This window comes from Myotis myotis, unplaced genomic scaffold (assembly GCF_014108235.1).
Source record: "Myotis myotis isolate mMyoMyo1 unplaced genomic scaffold, mMyoMyo1.p scaffold_m19_p_7, whole genome shotgun sequence".
NCBI lineage: Eukaryota > Metazoa > Chordata > Mammalia > Chiroptera > Vespertilionidae > Myotis > Myotis myotis.
In genome coordinates, this window is record NW_023416379.1 from 36,476,166 (window position 1) to 36,489,133 (window position 12,968).

The following is a 12,968-nucleotide window of genomic DNA, read 5'->3' on the forward strand; positions in this document are numbered from 1 at the left end:
TAAGTATATACAGTTCTCAACAAAGTTGCAACTCTAACGCAAAGTTATCCCTTGTAGCTTTCTCACGGTTTCAATGTCGTTTACTTCTCATTTAACTTTCTGGAAAGGCACATCCCATGACAGTCTTTGAGTGCATATTTTATTTGGATTTAAATAGGAAAATGCTGACCTATGACCGGCGCTCTGAGCCTCGAGTTGGGGAGCGAGTGCCATACGTGATCATTTACGGGACCCCCGGAGTACCACTCATCCAGCTGGTGAGGCACCCCGTGGAACTCCTGCAGGACCCGACTCTGAGACTGAATGCCACTTACTACATCACCAAGCAGATCCTCCCACCCCTGGCAAGAGTCTTCTCACTTATTGGTATTGATGTCTTCAACTGGTATCACGAATTACCAAGGGTAAGTCTACTAATGTACCTGTGCTATGACTGTAGAGAGAAGTCACTTAAGATTTCCTGTAGAAGCAAATATTTTATTTAATGTTAAAATAGCATTTTACTAAAGTAAAGCATGCAGTGTAGATCTTAGCAATCTCAGTTCACTCAGAAGCCTGACGGAGTGGTCTGACTCTGTAACAATCTGGGATACATTACGCTAGGAAAAAAGCAGCTTTTTTATCTCCTTTTTCGAATTAGATCTGTTCAGTCATTTGGTGTTACCTAAGATTATGAAAGGCGGATGGTATTCAGGCAAACACGTACAAATTCATGCTCACGTTATTTTCACTTTCTCAGTAAGCACTTACGATCCAAGGTAAAGATTAAGCTAGTAAGCGAGGCTGGCGTTGTGCTTCAGAGTCTGTGCTGGTTAGCATCTATAACGCTGTATCCTGCTCCACGCCAGAAAGCTATTACTATTCCATATCATCACAGAAAGAAGTTAAACCACTGGCATTTCTAAGAAGCTGACCTAATTACTTTTATAAGTAATTTATAAGACACCAATGGTATAATATGCTAATGATATAATACCAATATGATCATGTATTTCAATGTAAAAAGAGAACCAGAAGACAGACTGTTGAAACCAGCATTAACTCCAAGTGGAGAATGCTTGGTGGTGTGCATCCAGTTGCATTTGAGATGCTCCAGGTTCACTTCTGCTTGACTTTGCACCCTGCTGCCTAACAGCTCATTTTTAACCTCTACCTGCCTTGTTTCCGTGGCCCACATCATGCAGCCTTAAACGGCATCTCTCTCAGCCTGGACCTCTCCCATTGCCCTGTGTGACCTCAGACATCTATGTTTTTCAACCAAGAATACTAAGTGGCAGATGATTATTTTTCCAAAAGGAAAAACATTATATCTGATGATAATTAAGATGTGATCTCTATGAAAGGAAGGACTTTGTTCATTTCTATAGCCTCCCTGTCTAGAATAGTGCCTGACACACAGTGGTTACTTAACAGTTGATGCATAAATGAAATAATGCCTCAGTAGATTAGCAGTTAGCATGAGAATAGTCGCTCTGCTATGTAGCTGGCTCAGAGTTATTTCCAAATTGATGATTTTATAGATCCAGAAAGCCACCAGCTCCTCTCGAAGTGACCCTGAAGGGCGGAAAGGCACCATTTCACAGTATTTCACTACCTTGCACTGTCCTGTGTGTGACGACCTGACTCAGCACGGCGTCTGTAGTAAATGTCGGAGCCAACCTCAGCATGTCGCAGTCATCCTCAACCAAGAAATTCGGGAGTTGGAACGCAAACAGGAGCAACTTGTAAAGGTACAGCTTCATTCAATAGACCCAGAATCCCAAGCAGTCTCATGTTCGGGGAAATGTAGTCAACTCTCAGGTTATGAGATATCAAACTGGTATGAAAGGTAGGTGGAGTAAGGATTATCCTATATAATAAAAGGGTAATATACAAATTGACCCTAACAGCGGAACTGGGAATGACCAATCACTATGACACGCACTGACCACCAGGGGGCAGACGCTCAATGCAGGAGCTGCCCCCTGGTGGTCAGTGCAATCCCACAGAGGGAGCTCCGCTCAGCCACAAGCCAGGCTGATGGCTGCAAGTACAGCCGCGGTGGCTAGTGGTGGGAGCCTCTCCCTCCTCCTCAGCAGCGCTAAGGACGTTGTCTGCTCACAGGCCTGATGCAACCCAACCACCAACACATAAAGGCCAGGTTCTGCCACCATCCTCAAAGTAAAGAAGCTTTTGAACCAAGACAGACTCAGCCTCTTAGTAGGAAAACTGTCACACAGGTGAACAGGGAGAGAAACCACCTCAGAGGAGACTACGCTTTTAAGAATTCAAAAATTCTGGAAAGGTGATTAGGGATTGGTAACCAGCAGTCGCCAACCGGTGGTCCCCAGACCACCGGTTGGCGACCACTGGATAAACTATTTCATCTGTATCATTCTAGTTCAGTGATGGCGAACCTATGACATGCGTGTCAGAGGTGACACGCGAACTCATTTTTTTGGTTGATTTTTCTTTGTTAAATGGCATTTAAATATATAAAATAAATATCAAAAATATAAGTCTTTGTTTTACTATGGTTGCAAATATCAAAAAATTTCTATATGTGACACGGCACCAGAGTTAAGTTAGGGTTTTTCAAAATGCTGACATGCGGAGCTCAAAAGGTTCGCCACCACTGTTCTAGTTGCTACAGTTTATACTGGTAGAACATTCTTAAGTTTTAGAGAATATAGCCAGTTATCCAGAATGCACTAAACAGATCTTATTAAGGGCGACAGAATCTAAAAGGGATGGTTACTTTGATGCAGCCATAGAAGCTGAGCTTGTTGAAATAAGCTGACTTTTCCCTCTGTCCTCTATGTCCTAAATGGTTCTTAAATACCTTCCTTTTCCTCTGTTACCATTCTGGTCCATCTCCCCATCTCCCCTCTCTGATAAAATTCAAACTCCTTATCATGCTTCATACATATTTCTCTGTTCTGGCCCCTACCTGCTACCTCTCTGTCACCATTTCTTCCCTTCTCCCTGTCACGCTCTACCTCCCACCCATACAATATGAACTTCTTTCGGGTCCATGAATGTACCTTATTCTCTCTCACGTCCTGGCCTTTAAACATACTATTCCTTTGCCTGGAATGCTTTCCTCTCCTCTCACTAATCATCACCTGAGGAGAGGCATCAGCTTAAACCCCCAGACCAGGGAGGCCTTCCATCCCTACAGTGGGCTCCTGCTTTACTGTGGTGTGAGCTTTACTAGACACAGTGAGCCCAGGGAGAGCAGAGGCCGGCTCTTCTCCCACTGCTGAGTGGGCTGCCCTGGCATGGAAGCCAGCCTGTGCCAGTGTGCGTACGCGTGCATTGAATTGCGCCTGCTGACTGCACAGTTAAAGCAGCGATTGGTCACTCTGTGATGACCATCTGACTTTCAGCCGCTTTGACTGGAGCCACAAAACTGGTACAGATAACCTCTGAAGTCACTGGGTGTTCGCAGCTTCTGCTGTATAGGTTGTTGCCCCGACAACAGCAACCAACCCTGATTAGGCAAGTCCCTTAAAGTCGGAGGCTGAGTGGTCTCTTCCCTCCACGACATACACTGCACCAGTTGGTGCCATTAGTATAACCAGAGCCCTCTTTCAATAATAGTAGGACTTATTTCTTCTAAAAATGCAGCTTTAAAAGAAGTGATGCCGTTTATAAATAAGGATAGTTTGTCATCTTTTAAGAGATATTTTTAACTTTAGGGTATTTTTTTAAGATAATTAAAATGTGTGTCCCCTGTACGCTAGATAATCTATAGGAGTTTTCATAAAGCAGAAATTAGAGATGTAATGAGAAATGGTGAGAAACATTAGTAATAGGAAATCTTGATATGCCTCTCTCAACCCAAGACCAATCAAGTGATCAGAAATAAGAACACTTATGAAAGAATATCTAAACATCATTATAAGGTAGACCTTATGATTATATATCAAACTAACACAACATTAGAGAATAGTCCATCTTAAATGTTTATGGACTGTTAAAAAATTGACTATATCTTCTGTAAAGAAAACCTTACTAAATTTCTGAAGTAGACATATTACAACATTTTATCGATACAATGCTATAAAGCTAGTAATTATAAACTCAGAAAATAAAATGATCCTTCCACTTGGAAATTTTAACACTGCTTATTAAACAGGCATTACATTACGTATAAGATTGTAGACAGCCATAGCAGATCTCAGAAACATTCATCACTGCAAACACTTTTAATAGTAAACACGAAGGAATGAAAATAAATAAATTAAATCGTGCACCTATGGATGAGGACAGTGGGTGGGGAGTGAGGGCGGAGGGTGGGGCGGGAACTGGAAGGAGGGGAGTTATGGGGGGGAAAAAAAGAGGAACAAATGTAATAATCTGAACAATAAAGATTTAATTTAAAAAAATAAATAAATAAATAAATAAATTAAGCACCTGACTGAAAACTTTTTAAAAAATAAGAAAGCCAAAGGGTAGCAAATAGAATGAAGACTAAAGCAGATGTATTTTTAAATATCTGCTTCCTTGTAAGCTAAAAAGTAAGTGTCCGAGCTGTAGTGTTTAAAGTTTTAAACGTAAGCTGAATTGAGCTGTAATGCTCAGGGTTTAAATCGGCAGTAAAGGATCTAGGAACTAAACATGGAGTTAAATTTAGTGAGGCAAGTAATTCCACCCTGGCTTATCTGTCCGACCAGCACAGAGAGCATAAATATTTATCAACGTGTCCGGGCACCTGAGCGCAGCACGCAGACTGTCACTCAGAAATCCTGTACTTGGAAATAGGTTTGAGTCTCTTGTCAGAGGGTTAGTGAAAAGCTTCATAGGAGACCTGCATACTTGGTCTTTGGCTGAAGCACACGTTTCTCAGTGGTTTGCTTGAGGCAGCATCATAGCATTAGATGCAGTAACCAGTGTGCTCAGAAAAACGTGCCTTCAGGTGACCGGGAGGTATTGAGGCAGAAAACAAGTGCACTGCCTGAGACATCTCCTAAAACCAGAGCTCTGCTGGGATCAGAATTAACGAGAGCAGACTTGATTTCTCTCCTAAAAGACTGTCTAGAGTAGAAGCTATGTAGTATTTCTTCTTTAATGGCTTGCATACACTATCCAGGTAAAAAATCGGCCTGTATTTTCTTGTCCGTTGGGATGCTCACTATTCATCCTTTTCAATTTTTTGATGTTTCTCATGTTTTAACATTTTTTTTTTTTTTACTATCTGACTTGAGACTACATATTGTTTAAAACCTGATCATTATGTAAGAAATAACGCTTCTGTTTTTGGGGTTTTTTTTAATTGCCTTATGGTTTATTATTTTCCCTCAGATCAGATCTTATACATCAGAATCACCTGGGAGCCCTGAGCAGGAAAAATTCTTAGGTTCTCTATCCATTTCCATCTCTGTTCTATTCATTGGCCCAGGGTGGGGCTCAGGCATTAGTACATTTTTAAGCTCATGTACATACAGAGTTGAGAACCACTGGTCTAGACTACTACTTTTAAATTCTCATCCTTCTATTTTTCTCTTCTGAAATAAGAAAATGGATCACTTTTTTATAATTGGCATTTAAAAAGATAAACCTTAGCAACTTGAAAAAAGTGCTTATAGCTCACTTAAGAGACAGCCTTTGAATGGTTGTTGGGTAGCCTAGTATGCGGATCTTAATATAATAGCATTCTACTGTAAATGAAAGCGGGTCTCAGGAATGAAATGAATACTTGGGGGATTTTGTGCTCTATGTTTTGTGAAATAATATCCTTTAGAAATGTCTCAAAGAGATAAAAACTAATGAAATTTTCTGTAATGTATTGTGTGCCAGATGTCTGCCAGTAATCTGTGGTGGGTCAGAAAGGAGGGATTATAAAAGTTTGCTGCTTACACATATTCAGAGGCATTTCCCTATTGTTTCATGTATTCCTCTTCTACTTTCAGATTTGCAAGAACTGCACAGGTTGCTTTGATCGGCATATCCCATGTGTTTCTCTGAACTGCCCTGTACTTTTCAAACTCTCCCGAGTAAACAGAGAATTATCCAAGGCACCATATCTTCGGCAATTACTAGACCAGTTTTAAATTCTCAATGTCACAGAATTCCAGGTGCTATTTTTTTCAGTGTTTACCACTAAACTGTTGTGCATGGTGCTTTTTCAACTTTCATCAAGTCAAGTATGTTCATTGTCTATTATCTGAAGACTATGAAGACTTTTATGCTAACTGAATTAAAAATTGTACTTGTTGATCTCTGAATAGCTCACTTCTTACAATGTACAAATTCCTCATCCTTTCATCCCTCAACATTGTTTTATAATGCAGGTGTGGCATTTGCTCCAGTATGTGTAACATCTTGTAAATCCATTTGAGTAGATCATATTTACTTCCCTGTGGAAGGAGCACTGAAAAACCTCTTTTAAAAAACCATTCGTGTGTTTTCCTTGAACTGTCTGTATCAAGACGTGTTACTTAGAGATATCCATTCACTTTATAATTTTGACTGCGAAATATTTTGTAAATACACTTTTTTACTTTTCAAACAACTGAGTAAAATGTGCAATGAATTTTATACAAATGATTTTCAAGTTGTTTGATATATTTCCTCTAGGTTTTGCTTGACTCAGAGTAGAGTTGTTATTCTGATCAAACTGTGCAAACAGTAGTACCACGTGTAGCATTTTGAAACATTATTTTCTAAAACCGCTGTCTTGCTGTAGCTATTAATGGGGCATTGTGAGGAACTGTGCAAAGACATTTTTGTTACAAACCTGTGGGCCTGTTGCAATACTTAAAAAATAAAAAATTTTATTCCATTTTTGCTTGTTTTGTATAGACATTTCTATTGCTTCTAAATATGCTTAAAATATTTTCTTTTCTTATGTACTGTACAGTTAATCTTATTTGCCATCATCTTGAACACAAAATGTGTATTTAGAATATTTGTATAACTGTATAAAATGAAGAAGGAATTATGTGATCAGTGCATTGTTTTTTAAACTGGAAATCATTTTGTTTTAAAAGTTAATAATGGAAACCCTATTAAAATTGAATAAAATATGAAATGTGGCAGTGTGATTTTTATCTTACTATAAATGGTATTATCTTCATCTGTTTTATAAGCTTATTTTGTTTACTTCTTACCCTACTCTTTTCTGAATTTTAATTATGTAATTTTAACTGGTTATATCCTAATTGGTGTTAAATTCTCTTACCAAACTTTAGGATTAAAAAAAAAATGGCAGCCAAAGTTGTCTAGGAAAAATTTAGCTCTCTCTTTTTAGTAGATCTTCTCACTTGTTAGTAGATCTGAGTTCATTTTAATTTAGATATAATTAATCTTGAAGCCAGGACTTTCCGGGGGGGAGCAAAAATGACATTATTACTTTTCAAAAATTTATATGCCCATTTTTTTTCAGTAGAAAAAAATTCTTTATCATAGAAAGCTCACCAAAAATAGGTCTTCCATTGCCAAGTTCAGTTTCTGAAAATTATATGGTAAATATGGAATCAAATACAAAATCATGTCTCTGCACATACTTCCCCTACATCTCACAGAGATATTGGCAATCCCCACTTCTGAGATCTATTTTTGTTTGGGAGGCTGGGGCTAGTCCTCACAAACAGGATTTTCTTACTCTCGTATGGGTGGCCACTGATGAAGTCTCCTGTTGTTTTCCCTTTTCTAAGTTCTGTGCTATCAGGACTTCCACTGACATCATCTTTCTCATCATAGTAACTGGATACAATATTCTCAGCAGAATAACCATTCTTAACGTCTTTATAATTGGGCACAACTAAAAACACTCCTCAGCACGCGTGCCCAGACACTGTTTTATCCTAGCTCATCACTCCCTGTGCCTGCAGCACGCCTGCCTTCCAGTGAGTCGTTTGCTGTTTCAGGAACTATCACCTGGGAATGTACTGAAACTTGGGCCTAGTTTACCAAAAAATGTATACAGAAGCTTTCAGTATACTTTAATAATTATTTTTCCTCCCTTTTAGATCAGCCATTAATAAAGTTTTCTCTTGCCCTGACTGGTTTGGCTCAGTGGATAGAGCGTCAGCCTACAGACCAAAGGTTCCCGGGTTCGATTCCAGTCAAGGGCATGTACCTTGGTTGCGAGCATATCCCCAGTGGGGGGTGTGCAGAAGGCAGCTGGTCGATGTTCCTCTCTCATCAATATTTCTAACTCTCTATCCCCCTCCCTTCCTTGCTGTAAAAAATCAATAAAATATATTTTTTTAAAAATAAAAACAAAAAAATAAAGTTTTCTTTTTACCCAGAACACACATACAGTATACAACACACACAAACAATTTCCATTTTCTGAATAATGCTGAAGAAATAATTTCTCTTAAATTTGTTAAAACATTTCTCATTCTGCCCACCTCCCACCAGTGCCTTTCCCTAGATGTGAAGTACTAACAAAAACTACGTACAACTCCACCTCCTGCCCATCCCAGAGGTTCCAATGGACAGTGGGAAACGCAAATGCCAATCATGCAATATTCTACTCTATTATGATCCACTCTCATGTGGAATCTAATGAACAAAATAAATTGATGAGCAAAATAGATCCAGAGACATAGAAGCATGGACCAGACTGTCAGATAAGTTTTTTAAGTTGATTTCTCAATTTCAAAATGGTATTTCTTACAATTTTGCCTATTTGATTTTACAAAGTAAAAATAAACCTGGCTGTCAATGACATTATTAGGGCCCGGCCATGAACAGCGAGCGGTCAGAGAGGAGGAAGGCAGCCATACACCCCTCGCTATTTTTAAGCTGGATATGTCCCCATCTCAGCGAGACCAACACTTGGAGGACAGTCTGCTAAGCGCAGTGTACTTCCTGTTATCCTGTAATCTCTCTCTCCTGATGTGATGGTACTTGTTACCTTTATTTTTTGTTTCATAAAAGTGAAGTCTGATACCATTTATGCCCCCAGAGTTCTCCTTAATGAATAGCTTTCTATAGGAAAACGGTCGTGGATTGTTTCTAGCTATTGGGATCCTTATAAGGAGGGAGTCATAAGACACTGTTATTTCCACACTCTCACCCAAAGCTTTGGCCAAGTCCCAAAGTGGCTTACAAAGCATAGTATTTTGTAGAGGAACTCAGATTTATAAAATCAGGTTTCTGTGTATATTTGGGGAAAAGGTAATATGACCAGGAAGACAGCTCAAGGCATTTTTTAATCAAAATACCATTTTATTGTCTGAGTCTTCATCTGACTTGCTACTGATGCCACCACAGATGTCTTTTATTGGAATGAAAGACAGGAAGGTTTCCAGGAAATAATGGGCTAGGAACAGGGAGACACCGTGCCCTGGACTCCCTCATGATCACTAATGGGAATACAACTCTTTAGAAAAGCAACTAATCTGTCATAGGTATTCAGTTCAATAATAGTCATATTCGCCCAGCCAGCTTGGCTCAGTGGTTGAGCATCAACCTTTGAACCAGGAGGTCATGGTTCGATTCCTGGTCGGGGCACATGCCTGGGTTGCGGGCTCGATCTCCAGTGTGGGGCATGCAGGAGGCAGCCGATCAATGATTCTCATCATTGATGTTTCTATTGCTCTCTCCCTCTCCCTTCCTCTCTGAAGTCAGTGGGAATATATTTTTTAAAATAATAATAGTCATATTCTTTGAAAAAAGGATAATACGACCTGCTCTGATTACCCAATGGAAGCTTTATGAATGGGAATGAGAATGAATACAAATATCAAAGCACAGCGGAGCAGACTAGCGCGGTGCAAAGCCGACTAGCAAGGAAGGAGCAGAACAGAGCTGTCTAGCCAAGAGGGGCCTGGCCCCAGGGCCACCTCACAGGCATGCTGTTTTCATAGCTGTGCTGTATTACAATTGAGCTATTTTGCACTGAATAAAGTTTCCTTCTTGATGACAAAAGAAAATTATAGGCCAATACCCCTGATGAATGTAGATGCAAAATATCCTTAACAAAATCTTAGCAAGTCAAATTGAGAAATACATTAAAAAGATTATACATGATAAGCAAGTGGGATTTATCCCAATAATCAAGGATGGTTCAACATCTGCAAATCAATGATACACCACATTAACAAAATGAATAAAAATCATATGATCATTTCAGTGGGATGCAAAAAAATTGACAAAATACATTATCCATTCATGATTTTTTTTTAAAGTGGATATAGAGGGAAAGTACTCAATATAACATGACAAGCCCATAGCTAACATCATACTCAGTGGTGAAAAAAAACAAAAGACTAGGATGCTCACGCTGGTCACTTTTATTCAACATACTATTGAAAGTCCTAGCCAGAGCTATTAGGCAAGAAAAAGAAATAACAGGCATCCAAATCAAAAAGGAATAAGTAAAACCTTATCTATTTGCAGGTGACATATACATGCAGAAAACACTAAATTGATGAGACTTTAGCTAGACTCGCCAAGAAAAAAAGAGAACTCAAGTCAGAAAGAATAAGCATTTCAACTGTTACCTAAGAAATACAAAAACTTCCCAACATTTAATGAATGAATTCAGTAAAGTTACAGGATGCAAAATTAATATACAGAAATCCGTTGCATTTCTATACACTAATAATGAACTGTCAGAAAGAGAAATTAGGCAAACAATCCCATTTATAATAGCATTAAAATAAAATACCTATGAATAAATTTAACCAAGGAGGTAAAAGCCCTGTACTCTAAAAATTATAAGATACTGATGAAAGAAACTGAAGAAGATACAAATAAATGGAAAGATATTCCCTGCTCATGGGTTGAAAGAATATTAAAATGTTCATACTCCTCAAAGCAACCTACAAATTCAATGCAATCTCTATCAAAATTCCAATGGATTTTTCACAGAATTAGAAAAACAATTCTAAAATGTGTATGGAACTATAAGACCCTAAGTAGCCAAAGCAATCTTGAGAAAGAACATCTGGAGGCATCATGCTCCCTGATTTCAAACTAATATAACAAAGTTATAATCAAAATAGTAGGGTATTGGCATAAAAACAGACACACAGATCAATGGAACAGTAGAGTCCAAAAATAAACCCATCCATATATGGTCAATTTATGGCAAAGGGATAGTCTCTTCAATAAACCATGTTGGGAAAACTGAACAGCAGCATGCAAAGAAATGAAACTGGACCAAAGACTTAATGTACGACCTGAAACCATAAGACTCCTACAAGAAAATATAGGCACTAAGCTCCCTCACATTGGTCTTAGCGATGATTTTTGGATTTGACATCAAAATCATAGGCAACAAAAGTAAAAATACACAAGTGGAACTACATCAGACTAAAAAGATTTTGTACAGCAAAGGAAACCATCAACAAAATGAAAAAACCACCTACCAAATGGTAGAAAATATTTACAAATCAAAAATACGATAATAGGTTAATATGCAAAACATATAAAGAACTCATACAGGAGAACCAAGATGGCGGCATAGGTTAACGCCGGAGTTTGCTGCTTTGAACAACTACTTCAAAAGTGAAACCAAAAAACGGAAGGGACATCACCCAGAACCACAGGAACGCTGGCTGAGTGGAAGTCCTACAACTAGGAGGAAAGAGAAACGCATACGGACACTCAGAGGAGGCGCAGTGCTGAAGTCAAATTCTGAGGTGCGGAGTGCGCGGAGCGGGCTGGCCGCGGAGGGCGCGGTTGGCGTTTTCAATCGGGAGGGAGTCGCAGACTCTGAGCTCCAGATCCGGGCGAGTCTTTAGGGACCCAGACTCAAATGGGAGAAGCGGGACTGTCTGGCTTCGGTCAGAGTGAGTGCAGCTTTCTCTCTGAGCTTTGCAGCGGGTGCTGGGACTCAGAGAGGCAGAGCCTCTGGGGACAGGACTGAGAGCCGCCATAACTGCTCTCTCCGGCCCACCCTGTTGATCCTGTTCGACCCGCCCCGCCCAAGCCCTGCACACAGGCATTTGCCGGATAGCCTCAGGCAAACGCCAGATTAGCACCTCCCTAGAGGACAGAAGTTCTCTCACTGCTGACACAGCTGATTCTCATAGCCACTTGGCCTGGAGGTCAAACCCTCCCTGGAATTAGCTACAACAATCAAGATTTAACTATAAGACTGCGAACAAAGACCACTAGGGGGTGCACCAAGGAAGCATAACAAAATGCGGAGACAAAGAAACAGGACAAAATTGTCAATGGAAGATATAGAGTTCAGAACCACACTTTTAAGGTCTCTCAAGAACTGTTTAGAAGCCGCCGATAAACTTAATGAGATCTACAAGAAAACTAATAAGACCCTCGATCTTATATTGGGGAACCAACTAGAAATTAAGCATACACGGACTGAAACAACGAATATTATACAGACTCCCGACAGCAGACCAGAGGGCCGCAAGAATCAAGTCAATGATTTGAAATGCGAGGAAGCAAAAAACACCCAACCGGAAAAGCGAAATGAAAAAAGAATCCAAAAATGCGAGGATAGTGTAAGGAGCCTCTGGGACAGCTTCAAGCGTACCAACATCAGAATTATAGGGGTTCCAGAAGATGAGAGAGAGCAAGATATTGAAAATCTATTTGAAGAAATAATGACAGAAAACTTCCCCCACCTGGTGAAAGAAATGGACTTACAGGTCCAAGAAGCGTGGAGAACCCCAAACAAAAGGAATCCAAAGAGGACCACACCAAGACACATCATCATTAAAATGCCAAGAGCAAAAGATAAAGAGAGAATCTTAAAAACAGCAAGAGAAAGAAACTCAGTTACCTACAAGGGAATACCCATACGACTGTCAGCTGATTTCTCAACAGAAACTTTGCAGGCCAGAAGGGAGTGGCAAGAAATATTCAAAGTGATGAATACCAAGAACCTACAACCAAGATTACTTTATCCAGCAAAGCTATCATTCAGAATTGAAGGTCAGATAAAGAGCTTCACAGATAAGGAAAAGCTAAAGGAGTTCATCACCACCAAACCAGGATTATATGAAATGCTGAAAGGTATCCTTTAAGAAGAGGAAGAGGAAGAAAAAGGTAAAGAT

At 39.6% G+C, this 12,968-nt stretch overlaps 1 protein-coding gene across 17 annotated transcripts in view; it reads left to right on the top strand.

Annotated features, from left to right (window-relative positions):
- Positions 1-7,010, top strand: part of REV3L (REV3 like, DNA directed polymerase zeta catalytic subunit) — a 171,382-nt gene extending 164,372 nt beyond the window's left edge. For 16 of the 17 annotated variants that reach the window (XM_036318168.1, XM_036318167.1, XM_036318154.1 and 13 more), the window contains 3 exons: positions 158-404; positions 1,521-1,730; positions 5,895-7,010. In XM_036318168.1, the coding sequence (XP_036174061.1) occupies positions 158-404; positions 1,521-1,730; positions 5,895-6,035 (598 nt within the window). In that variant the 3' untranslated portion in view covers positions 6,036-7,010. Of the gene's footprint in view, positions 1-157; positions 405-1,520; positions 1,731-5,894 lie in introns of those variants that run through there. The other variant, XM_036318171.1, reaches the window with a different exon arrangement.
- The last annotated feature ends 5,958 nt before the right edge of the window (positions 7,011-12,968 follow it).